The sequence below is a fragment of the Lutjanus erythropterus genome, chromosome 7 (assembly GCF_056507025.1).
Source record: "Lutjanus erythropterus isolate fLutEry1 chromosome 7, fLutEry1.hap2, whole genome shotgun sequence".
Lineage (NCBI taxonomy): Eukaryota > Metazoa > Chordata > Actinopteri > Lutjaniformes > Lutjanidae > Lutjanus > Lutjanus erythropterus.
The window spans coordinates 14,202,032-14,217,836 of record NC_139323.1 but is presented as its reverse complement, the minus strand read 5'-3'; the positions used below and the strand labels follow the sequence as shown (position 1 = coordinate 14,217,836).

General features: G+C 38.9%; 1 protein-coding gene across 1 annotated transcript; it reads left to right on the top strand.

Moving 5' to 3' along the window:
• The first annotated feature begins 2,177 nt into the window (after nt 1–2,177).
• chaf1a (chromatin assembly factor 1, subunit A (p150)) lies at nt 2,178–15,536 on the top strand. The gene is made up of 16 exons (XM_084722849.1): nt 2,178–2,476; nt 3,859–3,906; nt 4,532–5,157; nt 5,882–5,944; nt 6,129–6,373; nt 6,512–6,593; nt 6,707–6,775; nt 6,936–7,153; nt 9,014–9,182; nt 9,423–9,503; nt 9,941–10,036; nt 10,186–10,432; nt 12,144–12,303; nt 12,488–12,806; nt 12,995–13,079; nt 14,654–15,536. Exons 1-16 carry the CDS (start codon nt 2,416–2,418, stop codon nt 14,764–14,766), a joined length of 2,682 nt encoding a protein of 893 aa, XP_084578975.1. The 5' UTR covers nt 2,178–2,415; the 3' UTR covers nt 14,767–15,536.
• Nucleotides 15,537–15,805: the final 269 nt, after the last annotated feature.

Genomic DNA, 15,805 nt, shown 5'->3' with positions numbered 1-15,805 from the left:
GTGTGATATTGTACAGTAGATAGCAGCTAAAGCGTGTTGTTAGGCGGGTCAGTAGTCCAACACTAGTGTCTCTTTATCTAACGTTGCCGCTTCATTTGACTAACCGTTAGCAGTTGACAAAGAGACATAAAGCCTTTTACAGTTGACGACTCAACATAAAGCGTAATGTACATGCATCTATGTGAATATTACCAGGATAACGTATATCTCCTCACGTTTCCGTCGACAACCGCAGGGGTCCAGGAATCATTCAGGATGCGCTTATTCGACCCCATAGAACACACTGCGGCTGCGCAGCGCCGGACCACTTGTAGTTCCAAACGGTTTATATTCAACATGCTCGACGGCCTCATGAACAACATGTCCCAGGATTCACGAGCATGGTAAACGGGAAACGCGTGACTCCAACATGACATCCTTCGTATGAATCCCACCCATGCAATTACAGGCAGGGCAATCTGTAAACAGTTAAGGACATGCCCTTATCATGTTGAGCAGAGAGGTGGAACCTTTCATTTGCCAACTGTTTATTGGAGTGAGTTTGTTACTAATGTTGACTAGAGGAAGGTTCGGTCCTTATCACAAAAGTACCTTCTAACAAATAAGGTAAAAGAAGTTTCATCTAAGTTGAGATTCTATGCACCGAAACATTTCTTTAAAAAGTTAAAGTGAGACATGAATGTAACGATGTAAGTTGTCCTTTCTTTGAATTACATCCTGAAACTGGCTCTCATTTATTTTTGTCTAGTAAATTTACATATGAAATGTGAACGTTTTCACAGATTTTGGTCTTTGCTCTAAAAATATTCTATTTGGTTGCTCTAATTTAATAAAACATATGGTAATATATTCTTCTTCATAAATCTATTTGCATAAATCCGCTTTTATACATGAACTTTTACAAACAAAACACCACAATTATTTTTCATGAAGGAGTACAGTACTAAATATTCAGTAATTGACTGATACCGAACAGTATTAATGTTTATTCAGCTTTTTATTTTGTTTAGATTTTTCTCTGTTCATTTCTACAACTGATTGTCAATGTGTATGTGTAACAGGTTAAATAAAATATATTCTTTTATAATTAATCATTTACTTGCTTAAGAAACTACTGAGTACCTTTGCATAGTCATATAAGTACAAAATTGGTACACAATCCACAAAGATAAGACCTATTTTTCTTGCAGCTCAAAAATGCACTACATCAGCCACCAGTAATCAGTAATGTTTTCTCCCTCGTCTCAAAAATCCTCTATCAGTTACAGGCTCTATTTCCTCACAATATCAAATAAACTTTCTGAAAAAAATAATGTATGTTGACAGCTTGAATGTTTTTAGTTGCATTTTCGTTTACCCTCGTGTTTTTATTTTCCATTTATTTATTACTTTATTTTAATTTCGGGTATATTTGTGACGCTTTTGCTGTTCTTTCAAGAGTGTGTAATCTTTGTATCCATTGTTTTTTGTTTGTGTGATGATGCGGATGTTTTTTGACATTGTATGTACTGACAGTTTGAAGATACAAATAAACTACAGTGAGTGACAAACTATGTTTTAGTTTTTCAAAATATGGAAAGATATGAAAAATGAAGAGATCATTTGTAAATGTACCGTGAATACCAAGTGCTATGCCTAAAAACGAACAGTTCATCTATAAATGTTTTGGGAATATTAGGTGTCTGATTCATATATGTTGTTAAGTAAATAGCCATCCAGAGAGAGCACCGGCTTCTTCAGACTTTATCATTCACTCCTTTCTTTCATTTTACTACCTCACAACATGGCAACCCCGGCTAAAGTCAATCCCCGCGACCAATCACAAAGCCCAAAACATCAGACAGAAGGCGTGCCCTCTGAGATACAACCGGCATGTTTCGGCTTATAACACAGGGTGTCCCGCATGTAGTGCGGAGTGTTTTATTTTTAGGAAAAAGTTAGACAGATTTACACCAGTGAATGAAATGAGCACACAGAATTTCGTCTTTTTGGTGAACAGTTTAAGTATTACACAACATTTCAAACTCTGGTATTACTACTAATATCACAAAAAGCTTCACTAAGTGAAGCACCGAGTAAACGTGCCAGACACTTGAACAAAACAAACACCTCCACCAGTGCCCAGTAACGTCGTGTTGACCAATCGGCGACGGCTATTGACGCCAGTGACACACTCCCGCCAATTCCAAGTGAGGAGCGCGAGGCAGGCAGCGGGGTACACTGAGGGAGTATGAGGGAAATCCGGAAAGAGATTGCGTTATGTTTTATGTGAAATAAATTAGAGCTACATGTCGTTTAATTAGAGGAATAACATTTGGTTCCGCATCGGGTGTGTTCTCGGTTGTTTACGCAGTCTTTACCGTTGTTTTGCTGGAGAATATCTCAACCGAGAGGAGCCCCGGGTTAGTGGTTGGGATGTTGGCGGCCGAAAACCCATCTGTGGACGGACATTTGGCATCGACACCCCGCAGAAGAGGTAATGCTAATGCTTTGTCTATCAGTCTTACAGATGGTTCTGTCAACTTGCCAAAATGTCTACTACTGTACTATGGACGGAGTGTAGACTCGGCTTTAGTATCTAGCGTCCACAAAACGATGACAAACTAAAGACAAACTTGACCGTTTAACGTTGTTACTTAACGTTACCAAGCTAGCAACTTCTTCTTTTCTAACGACACCAGTAACAGTCATTGTCATTGTTATGAGGCCAACGTAAACTGATTTAATAAGAAAATATGCCACTATCATATCAAAAAATTAAAGCTAAGTTAGTGGTGTGCAGCTAACTTGCTGCCCCCGACACTGCTAATGTTACCGTGTTGCCTAATGCTATCTCGATTGACTATTAGCTTTAAAGTCAGACGAGAAACAATAACGTTGTGTTTGAGTAAGGCAGGACTCAAACTGCCAGTGTTTCCATTCCACAAGACTAATGATGTAATTTGACAGTTTCTAGCTTGTTACCCGAAGTGGCAAACGTATTTGATACAATTGCTTTGCTAACTGTTAGGTCATAGCGTTAGCTCTGATGGAGGTGCCTAGCAAAGTAGCAAGTTGTGTTAGATTAGCAGCCAAGCTAATCGTATTAGCATCTGTGGGTTGTTACCGTTAGCACTTCACATGAAAGCTATTTTCATAGGTGAAACTGAGCTGCTCCGTTGTCTTCACTCTTTCAAATACTCAGGGTTCTTGTGACTGTAGTAACTTAATGTATCCGCAGATGCAACAATGTTCCCTAGTTGCAGAGTTTTCAGTACTGTGGTCGGTCATGCATCCTTTGCCTGACAGTCCGATAAGGTGCTTGCCCTGCTGGTGGATCGGGCCTGCAGCACCGACTGCACCGGTTGGCGGGAGAGCAAATCAAACACAACCATTACATTCATTGTAATACTGTAACGTTAGCACGCCGACGTTGCAAACTAATGTAACATCTTGCAAAATAATACTGTCCTGGCGTTTTTTGCCATTTGATATGCTTCACATTCATGTAATAAGACTAGGATTTGAAGACCCACTGTACATTAGCAACACTGGAATGTGGGTATTACAGTCGTAAACTAATGCTACCCTCCTGCAAACGAAGGCAAGTTGCTGTGTGAAGTGGTTAAAACGTTAAATGTTTGGTCGGCGCCTAGCTTGTTTGATCATAAATAATTCAAATTAGTTTTATACTGAAAGCTGTATTTGCAGTTGTGGTCAGTTTGTATTTTCATCTGCTCTAAAAGCTTGTCAACAGTTATCAGCTGCACAACTGTCAAAACTTGTCATTGCGCGATCTGAAGTGCCAGTTAATTATGCTAAATTTAAATTTTTTGAAGTGATGTTATTTTCTCATATGTATGTTTTTCTTCTTTTCAGCCATGGATTGTAAGTCAAGTAAGAATGCCAACAAGAAACTTATCCAAGGTAAATGAGCTTAATTTCTATTGAATTATTTGACATTATTGAAAGATAATCTCTATATAGAGTATCAGATACCATTCATGATCATTTAACTTGAAGGGTTGATCATTTTAATATCGTCCATGTCTTTTAATAACTGTTAATAATTGGTTGCACCTTTATGTATTGCATATTTTCTCTTGATGGACCTATCAACCCTCTTGGGTATTCTGCATCTTCGGCATGTGATATGTTGACTAATAACTATAAACTCAAAGAATTATTGTGTTGTCTGTATTCTTTTAAATACGAAAAATGAAAGAATTAGAGACAGCTTCGTTAGGATGACGGTCTTTTTAATTTACCTGGTTACACAATTGACTTCTAGAAATGTCTCTTTTTGAAAAGTGAGTTTTGTGCTTATTAATTGTAAAAGAGATTCCCTTTTGGTCAGATTTAAAAGAAATTATCAAACTCTTCAAGTTAAAATTCAGTCATGATTGTGATAGTTGTCCTCTATAATGAGACCTGCATGTTAAAGTCTTTAAGTATTTGCAGACACTGACATTATTTTATCTATTAATGTTAGTATTAATTAGCTTTAATTAGCAAATATTTATGTTAATTAATTTATTTTTTCTACCTTCAGCTCGTCTTCCATTCAAGCGCTTGAACCCTGAACCTAAAGAAAACCAGCCCCCCAAACGCCCCTGTGCACATGCCTGCCCTGAACCAGGAGTCTCAGAGAGGGAGAATGAGTCGTCTCCTGCCCCTGTGCACAGTGGACCACCCTTGGTTAATGGTCGCGGGCCCCTTGATGGCTTCCTGAGCCGAAGGCGCCCTGCACCCTCAAATGAGAACATGGTAATAGATCTGACTGCGGACAACAGTTCGTCTCCTGTAAAGCGCCTTGTTTCACCTGCTCCTGCCTCTCCCTGCCTCCCAACAAAAGACAAGCATCAGGGCAAAGACAAAAGTGCCTCTACTGGGAAATCCTGCAATGTCAGCCACACTCCTAAAACACACACTTCAGACTGCACAGTAGTCAACAAAGATGAAGTAGAAGAGGTGGAGGAAAAGGATGGGAATCAGTCTGGATCCATCTCGCAGCTTGACACAACACAGGAGTCTGACAGTGAGCCAGAGGAGCAGAATGAGTCAGGAAACGTTTCCAGTTTAGGAAACAAGTCCATCGTGTCAATGTCATCAGTCAGCTCCTCATCTGAAAGCTCACCGGAGAAGACTGATGACCCGACACCCACTACAACACCTACAGTATGTACATCTTCAATCACTTTTTATTTAATCCCACATAGTGATCTGTAGCATTTATAACTGAGGTACTATCAATCAATATTAATTCATAAGTATTGATCGGTTTTGTTTGGTAATGTATCGGCATACATCACACACAAAAAGTTACTTTTTAAAAAGTACAATGTGGTCATACATGATGAAAGTAGTTTTTCAAACAATAAGCTGTTGTTCAGTAATTAGAGAGATTTTGATTAGCATTTGCTTTCTGCCATTGATAGACTTTGTAACATTTTAACTTCATGATAATTTCATGAGGTTTACTCATAAAAAACGTATTGAAATTAATTGATCAACAAATAATAAAGATGTGGATTCTTTTTTTTTTTTATTTACCACTCTTATCACGTCAAACAGCATTTTTTGGTGTATTGACTAAATCTAATATCTGTTGATTCTGGCAAATGCCTCTAATAATTAAATGACCACATTTTAAGGGTCTCTACAAGTGCTTTCAGTTATAATGTAGATATTTACACAAGAACATTTGTGAAACACCTACAGTATTAAGGCACATAAAAATTCCATTACAAGGTATGGAATAATATCAGTATTATTGCAATAATTTGTCCAGATGTAAATCAGACAAATAAACATTGACTAGACTGGATGACATTGTGTCACTTTCAGACAATGATTGTTTTTGTTGTTTGTTTTGAATTTTTATTTATTCCTGTCCTCATAGGAGCCAAAGACCACCCCCAAGATACCAGCAGATCAGAAAAAGATCAAAAGGCGCTCATTGAAGGTAGGACTTTTGATAGGTACACTGCAAGCAAGATTTGAATTGTGTTTTCAATTTATCTGTCAGTTTAAAAACATGGCTTCAAACACAACCTGAATTGTCATGTGTGAGATTTCTCAAACTTTGTTATTTATCAAAACTTATGTTAATAGACGAGGAAAAACTGACTCAGTATTTGCTCTTGTAGAGTCTGCAAGAACAAGAGGAGAGGCTTCGGCTGCGTCAGGAGAAAGAACGCCAGAAGGAAGAGGCTAAAGCTGCAAAGGAGAAAAAGAAAGAAGAGGCTCGCAAGCTCAAGGAGGAGCGAGAGAGGGAAAAACGAGAGAAAAAAGAAAAAGATGAGCGAGAGAAACGAGAGAAAAAAGAGAAGGAAGAGAAGGAAAAGGCGGAGAGGTTAAAAGCAAAAGAGGAGCAACGGAAATCAAAGCTAGAGTGAGTAATGAAAGTCTGTGAAGTCAAGACTTATCCATTTGAAATGTTTTCAGTTCCAGAAGTCAGTGTTGGTTACAAATTTGATAAAACACATATTGATTTTTGTGTTCTTACTGTTTTCCTTTAATCTTTCATCAGGGCAAAACTTGAAGAAAAACGGAAAAAAGAGGAGGAGAAGCGAATGAAAGAGGAAGAGAAACGGTTGAAAGAAGAGAAGGATGTAAGTTTACATAGAAAAGTGTTGGAATGAGCTTTGAGGATGCTACAATACTTCAGTTTTGTAATCGGCCATTTTACTGAATTGTCTGTTAACTGATATGTATTTGTTTACAGCGCCTCAAAGCTGAGAAAGCAGAAATTACACGGTTTCTACAGAAACCCAAGATCCAACAGGCTCCAAAGGTTAGTAGATATGACACTAACAAAAAATGTGAAAGTGGTCCCACTTAAGTTTTTTTGATAATTCAGGGAGGCTTATGACTCCCTAAAATGTGTTTTGTTCACAACTACCATATATAATAACAATATTAATAATATAAGTAACTTGTGCCTCCTTTTTCAGACACTTGCAGCTGCATGTGGAAAATTTGCTCCATTTGAGATAAAAGAAAACGTGTCTCTGGCACCACTGTGCCGGGTTCAGTGTGAGGACTCTGTTCTGGAGGAACTGGACCGTTTTTTGTTGAACCCAGCTGATAATGAGAATGTATTGAAAGACTGGATCAGCCGAAAACCCCGCCAGTCAGGACCCACGAAACCCAGACATTCTGATTTGCTCAGGTGAGGCTAGAAATAGTGATTATCCTAATTTGTGTACTCTGCTTTCCCCATGGTTGCCCCATGTCCAGTTACCTCAATATTTATTGTTGGAATTAGGATTATTCTTTGTTTTGTTTGCATCTAATCAACACATCACAGTCATAGTATCAGAATCGATAAATACTGTTAAAGAAAGTGATAAATGGTAATATGATAGTGACTAGTAAAGTACCATGAATTGAAACAGCCGTCGACATGTTTAGATAACAGACGTGGGCAGAGATTTACACCTGTACCAATCCGTTTTTTTCTCCCGGATACTCGAACTCTGCTAATTCACCTTGTAACTGTCTGATACCAGAGCTCTTTTTCACCCAAATTTAAAATCTGTATAACTTCTCTGTTTGGAAACAACTCAGATAATTCTAGTATGTGTAAAGTAGTGAGACTAACCACACTTCAGTTCTTACCTATAAGTTGAGAAGTTCATACACTGGTGTGTTTGTGCTCTTTTTGTTTATAGTCTAAGATTTTAATGTTTAAGGCAATGCAGTTTCATTTGTACAGTACATTTCAACAACAAGGCAATTCAAAGTGGTTTACATAAGACAAAGGCATAAAGGCAAGTATAAAAGAAACAAGGTGAAGTGCTGTGGTAGCAGAATAGTTACAGTGCATGCCACATAACTGCGATGTCCCTTGTTCAGTCTGCCGGGGGACCTTTGTTGAATGACATACCCCTGTCTCCATATCTCCTTTGTTTCATATCTGCTTCTCCACTGTACACGTGTTAGTAGGGTTGGACAACTTCTACCAAATTGGCACATGACGATATCTACAATGAAACATCACGATGAACGATGATATAGTTGCTGGGCTAAAAGGGTCTTTGTCTCGGCACCACGTGTCCATAGCCTAGTTGTGTTGGGGGAAAAAAATACACATGACAGAGACATAGTGCAATGACCAGCAGCAGCAGGTTTGTTTTATCTTCTCTCCCACATGTCACAAACAGAACTTAGATAACAATACTATGGCAACTCTGAGGGGACATACTACCTCAAATATAGAATGCTTTTAAATCACGATGTTACGATGATAGAGGACTCAGTAGCTGATGAGTGTCACCCATTGTGATTGACAGTATTGGCTCAACCCTACTGTTCTCTTGTAATCTGGAATCTTTAAAAAAAAAACAAATAATGCATCAACCTTGTAACAATAGACACATCACAGTAAATCTCTCTGATACATGTAACATTCATTTTGTGCTGTAGTATCACTACTGTTGTGCAGCGATGCTGAAATTTATAAACAGCGCTGAGTTGCAGTAGAAAGGGCTTTGTGTAACGTAACTACACATTTATACATCTCTTCCCCGAAGCGCTTACCTGTGCACAACAGAAGATCTTTTTCCTCGTCAACCAAAACCAATCTGCTAAACAGTGTAGCTCCTTAATGATGTTTTCAATGATCAAAGCTGTATAAGTTACTAAAATGTCATTGCTAACTAGATATGTCATCATGCAGGACTCAGTAGAAAAGAGCTGTTGTAATTGTTGTCATATCCTGAAAAAAATGCAGGACGCGGGGCTGGTTTTATAAAGCTCAACTACCACTGCTTTCCAAATCAGTTATGAATTGTTAGAGAATCTTTAGTTGTTACCTACATATATTTTACTGGACAAATTCCATTTGGCCACATGTTAGTTCGACCATGGGGAGGCCACTGTAGCATTATCTGTTCACTTTATCAAAGGTTCATTTGTCTCAATTAAAATTTATGGTTGTGTACAAGCATAGACTTTGGGCATGAAGATAAAATTAAAAACTTCCTGTAGCTGTATGGTTAACCATTGTTTCTCTCTGCTGTTTTCTCAGTGAGTGTGTAACAGTGGAAGGGCCTAAACCAGATGGTGTGCCAGATCGTAAACGTTACGGACCCATGAAGCTGCTGCAGTTCCATGAAAACTACCGTCCAGCATACTGGGGCACCTGGAGTAAGAAAAGTTCACACATCTCGCCCCGTTGCCCCTTTAGACAAGACAAGGTAAGGCTATTTGTAAAGGCATCACTCTGTTCATACCAAAGTAAGAGATCCCAATGACACTAAGCATTTCTTACTTTTTTTTGTGGTAGATGAAACAGATTATATTGGCATGTGTGTAAATGTAACACATCTGTAGCAGCTGAGAACCCAGATTACATAGCTCTGATTCAATATTTTGACTTTATCCAAGAATTGTATTTACTTATCTGTGAGACTAATGGCTATGTTCTGTCTCCACAGGACTTGTTTGATTATGAGGTGGACAGTGATGAGGAATGGGAGGAAGAGGAACCAGGAGAGTCCCTGTCACATAGTGAAGGGGTGAGTTTAATCAGAGGATGAAAAAGTCTGAACATTTCATACATGACACAATTCAACGCACCGTAAAAAGCAACTTGTAAGGCCTTGAAACTGGCAGAGCAGTTGCAAGCAGTGACCTTTGTTATAGAATAACATCAGGCAAACAATGAATCTTTTGAAAAGGTTCCTTTTTGACTGCTTTCCCATGGCAATGTAACTGTTACACTAATATCTTAATAATCAAAGCATATCAGTTAGCATTGACTGTCTTCTCTGAATATTTTAAAACATGATTGGAGGGAAATAGGCTTTACTTGGTTTTCTTAACTTGAGCTGGCAACAAAGCACACACTGTTATTATATGCATCTTGTATTTTCACAACAAGGAAAGAAGTATGAACAAGGAGATGATGGTAATTTTACTTTTTAAAAGACTTTGAACTGGTGATCATTTTCAGGAAGATGAGGAGGAAGGAGGTGAAGATGATGATGATGACGGCTTCTTTGTTCCTCATGGCTACCTTTCAGATGATGAGGGGGCTCTAGAAGAAGAGGTATGATATTGGTTGTTTTTCAGTCCATTTGAGTTTGTCTTCTTAATCTAACTGTCAGATGTTTTTGGATTTTCTTGTAGAAATATATTCCTGCTGTTTTTAAAATACTCATTCTTGTTTGCACTACTATCAACACATGCAACTCCCAGGAGGGTGGTGACCTAGAGAAACAGAAACTACGTCAGAAACTGAAAGCAAGGGAGTGGGATGAGCTGATGTCTAGCAAGAAGATGAAGGTGCTGGAGCCGGTGGTTAAGGGCTGCATCTGGGAGGGAGAAGGACCTGCTTCACATCTCCTCCAGCCTTATGCTATGTGTCTGTTCGAGCCCTTACCAAAGGCAGACAACAGCCCCAGCCCAGAGGACCTATCAGAAAGGTCTCAGAGAGAAGAACAATGTAAGTTTGCAATGTGATTCACTTGGATTAATGCCACTATAATGAAGTACTGTAGTGCTGCAGAGTTGCCCTGGCCTACAAACCTTGTCATCCAGATGTATGAAAACATGTTTATTTAATCAAGACCCCAACAAATTTCAAATCATCATGATAATAAATGATAATAGTATAATGATAATAGTAAAGGGACGTCATTTTCTGAACTTTGTAGACTATTTTTTACTGTTCTGTGATTTACCCAAATTTACCCACTTAGTAAATCCACATTAGTGATGATTATTTTATCACAAATGTCGTTGTGATTGTTGTCATTCATTCTTTGTGAAAGCACCAACAGTCCAACTGTCTCTGTCTGCACCGCTGTCGCTGGACGCCCGCTGCCATGCTCACAAAACAAGCGCTCCCTCCTCCCTCTCCTGTGTCTCCTCTTCATTTACTTAAAACAGATGGTGCTGAAAACAGCGACAGAAGTGACACTGTACCATGTCGCACCACCAACTTTCATAACGCTTAAGTGTAGAATAAGTTTGGGTTTTATAAGAAAGCTGAGAAACGCTGCTGCAGATCATTTATGTAAAACGTGTCGGACAGCAGAAAACAGAGACACGAGTCTGACAAGAGAAGAGAAAACGGAGGAAATTCACAGCGGCAGCTCCTTGATGCCAAAAATGAGACATATGTGCATCTTAATGAGATGTATCGATACGCTAGTGCTGCATCGATTTGTTTCCGATTCATGTTCAGCCATACAAACATACATACGTACACTCACACACACTTGTATAGAGAGGTATATAGATATATCATATTTTGCAGTGTAGCCTAAAAAATATTGCAAGGTTATTTCTAAGCCATATTGCCCAGCTGTAGTTCCCACTAATTGTGAATTGTATTGCAGTCACACTATGTGTAAAAATAATCACAATATCATTTTTAACAATATCATGCAGCCCTGTATTATGGTGCTATAACCTTCAAAGACATGCTGCAAACGTATTATACATAGTATGTTAAAAGTGTGTGAGATAATGGTCTGGCAGTGGAATGTGGTGCTACATTAGAGAATGTTGACTCAATATAGGGCTGTGATGGTAACAGCAAAACCGTGGTCATGTGATGCCTACTGTTGCCTACTAGAGTTTATTACTATTTAGTTTATTACTATCAACATTTTCAACATGGAAAACATTATAATCACAGAAGACATTCAATGTTAGATTTATTATTATCGATTTATTTTACCACATATCCAAAAAAATGCTTACTTATTTGGGCAGTCATTGTAAACCAATCATTTGTTTTCAATGCAGTCATAAAAATCTAAACTGTCACAACCCTAGCTCAACACTATTGATTTGTTTTCATCTTTTATTTCCTGGTTCAATAATCACAAGCCCTCTTTTGAATATCACAATCACTTTAGCTACCAAAACATATTTAAAGATTCTAAGTATACCCACAATTCTAAATTGGCCCACTTTTCTTGATTAGCTAAGTTTGCTTACAGTTGTTTGTACTTTTTTTTTTGGCAATTCCTTACTACTAACACCTATATAAATTATAAAACCTTTCTATAGAGGAATCAAAACATATTTTTGTGGAAGTGTATACTTTAAAAGTTAATTTCAGTTTTGAACGAAGTTTAAAATGTTTCTTATTTATGTGGTAATTATCAATTCTTAAAAATCTTCAATGCTCTTTTCTCTGACAGTACTCGGTCAACTGTTGCCTCTGCTGCATGGCAATATCAACAGCAGCAAAGTGATCATCAATGAGTTTCAGGAGTTTTGTCGTCAACAGACCTCCTCCTCCACCTCACCACCTCCTGAAATGTCCAGCCCTCAGAGCCCAGCAGAAAATATTCCCTCCAGGTGAAACAAAAATATTTTTGTATAACAATTTCTGTATGTGAGCTGTTTAAATGTCTTGACAGTAATCATTTATTGACACAAAGAAATATACCAGCTAAAACATATCTAAAAACCTTTTCTCCATACACAGTCTTCAGTATACAGGGGAATAAATGACTTTTTTTCCCACTCTCTCTCTCATCAGAATGCAGGTGAGGCGGCTCATGAAGAACAATGCAGTTTATGAGAAGCGCTCAACCTACAGACGTTGCTGCTGGTATGTGCACACAGAGGTCCTGTCCCGTTTTAGCCAGGAGGCACTTCCTGTACCGTGCCAGTGGACCTACCTCACCACAGGAGCTCGCGAAGACTCCCGTGAAGAACCCCAGGCAGCCACAGGCTCTCAGGGCAACTCTCCCACTACACCCCAGTCCTCCTCCGTTGCGTCATCCTCCAACAAAAGGAAGAGCACAGGCAGCATGTCGATCACCAAGTTCATGAAGAGATGCACTGACCGTGAGCAGGTAGAGAAACACACTCAAACAAATTTTTTTGAATTACCATGCAGACCTCACTGTGACATTTTATTTCTTTGTGTATGTAGGTTATTTGCCCCTTTGGTATATTTTCTCAGGAAAATACTACATGCTTTTCACATGTTGATTCTAGCCTATGATTGGCTCAAATGGACTTAAATCTCTGTATTTACCAGACGGAACCAATGGAGGCAGACGGTTTTCAAGCTGATACTGAGGATGATGATGAGGAAGACTGTGTCATCATCTCCACAGAGAATGGTAAGTCACTCAGGAGAAATAAACAGCCAAAGATCCAGATCAGTTAATTTTGCAGCTTTAATTTTAAGATGTCACTTAGACCAGCTCAAGTTATGTAATATGATATTGTAGACCACATAATCAGATTTTCCAAGTGCAGCTAAACATATAGAAAATATTTCGACATGTGTGGCATCACTTAATTTCTATAGTTTCACTTTATGGAATGTGCTCATTTGATTTCTTTCTGAGACTTAAGTTTGTATTATTTTTCTGTAATGAGACATGTTTGGAGGTGGGTTAAAAATGGAGAAGGGTAATAACAAATGTTATTTGGCCTTTATTAGTAGATACATCTCATTCTTTCGCTTTGTACCTTGGTACAACAGACAACAACAAAATTGCTTAATTCCTGAACTGAGAGCTTGCACTTGTTTACAGGACAGGCACAATGGATTGACTAAAATGCACCAGTGAAGGCACATTGTAGTGAGGCTCAACCACTTTGACTATGTACTTAAATAATGTATTTTCTATGATCAAGTATTGCCACGTATCTGCAGCAGTAAGCACTCCGATAGCATTAGTTATTGTTTTGCTATGATCTAGGTTGCTTCACTGCTTGGGGAGAAGGTCATGTCCTCTAGCCTGTTTTTGTCTCACTCTGCTAAATTACACATTCTTCTGATGTCGTCTTACATGACATGTTTGAAGTGTTACCACAGACAAACCCAACTTTAATTGTACATTGTTGGAATACAGTTTGACACTAATTGTTGTGCACTTTTGGTGTAACAAACTGGGAAGCCATAATGCTCCCACACAGTGGATCTAAATGTCATGGGAAGATTTCTCGTTCATGTCTGCCATTTGGAGACTAGCATGTTCCACCTGGCAGACAACTGTTGTACTGCCAGAACTTTCCACATAAAACTGATGCTCAAAAATTTCCACTCCACACGTGAGTAGTAGACAAATTGACTATTTTAACAGTAATTGTTTTGGCACAGGGTGTACAGAACTGGATATCCTGTCCTGGTTAGGGAGGAATCCATGTACTGTTACAGTTATATCAGTGCATTATAAAGAGTACAAGTGTAAGACAGACATCTCAAATGATCCCTGTTCCCATTCACCTAAGTGCAGCATGGGAAAGCATGTTCTGGGGATTGATACCACTCTTATGTCTTTTACTACAGAGAGCCAGGAGGCAGTTAGCTTAGTGTTGAGACTGTGAGCAGGCGGAAACTGTGAGGCTATGTCCAAAGTTTAGTTTCCTATCTGTGCAGTGATACTGTGCAGAGTATCACTGGCTGTAGGACTGTCTGTCTGATCACCTCCCAGCTCTTTTATTAATGTATGGACTCAGCTGCATTGTTCAGGCAGGTTCCAGTAGGACTTAAATTTTGCTAAGTTTGCTTTCGGCCAGGGGTTGCCAAACTTTTCCATGCCAATGCCCCCAAATGGCTTCAGCTTATGACCTGCCCAGTTACACACATGCTAACTCGTTAGAAACTGGTTTTAAAATGGATGCCTATGTTTTTTGTTTTTTTTTTCCATCGTCTAAATTAAACCTTATAATTATTTCTCTGTAGGCCCTACCAGAGAGAACTCGTCCAGTGAGGGAGACTGTCCAATGGAAGTCACCCCCTCCGACACAGCTGCTCTCCCCATGGCCAGTGCTGCCTCGACACTTGCCACTGCCTGAGGACAGGACAGACCGTCTCCTCTAACCAAGCTACGCTGTTTCCCTCATAAACTCCTCCCTCCGGGTTCTGAACTCTACTGTGTCCAAGACTGGAGCAAGTCTTCAAGCAAGATGAAGCGCCACACTCTGGTACAAGCAACTCACAGCAGGCGGTGTCTGCTCGGTATTATGAGTCTCCTCTCACCTAAATCTTCTAAAGGAGTCAGTGTCGCCTATAAAATTTAGTTGTGCATAAAATCAGAGCGTCTGAATTGGTTGAGGAAGGATTTGTCCAGTGTTCATTAAGTATGTGTCTGATTTTTGCATTGAAGTTTCAGTCGGGCATGTTTGTCATGGGCCTCTTTAAAGTGGAAGGTGAACGTCTCTCTAGCACTGCTTTAGCTACAGCAGATTGAGTTGAACAGAGGGAGGAAGAGCAGAACTAAAAAGCCCAGTTGTCATGAGAAGCTTCCAAGACACAGAGAACGGCATTATTTACAGTTTTTGAAATGTTGAATTCATGACACGATTGGATTTCCTCTAGTCTAACTGTATATAGTTCACCAGAAATAAGAGTGGGAAATGAGAGGCTGAGAGTCTGAACATTTCCCTTTGATTTGAATGGGTACATTTATTCTGCGATTTCTAATTCTGACAGCTCACTGGAGTAGTAGCTAGACCTGTACTTGTACAGTTAGGTCCAGTGTCATAATGTTTTATAAATATGTATTTTCTGTATTTTTTTCAAGAATACTTGAACAGGATAAATTCATTAAACATGAATAAAAGTACTGCACTTTTATATTCCATTCATTCCTCTGCCACTTCCTCTGGGTATCTTTGGTTAGTGTGACATTAACACTGCCACCATTGTGTCGCTATTATTTCTTATCAAGAACTGAAATGGTCATTGAAATATAAATGTTTTAGAATATAGGAGATGCTGTAGTTCCTGAGGCTGGTTCATCCGTGACAGTAAACAGAATATCTTTAGGTTGTGGACAAAACAAGAGATATGAGTAAGTCATCTTGGGTTTTGGGTAACACATTTTCTACCGTT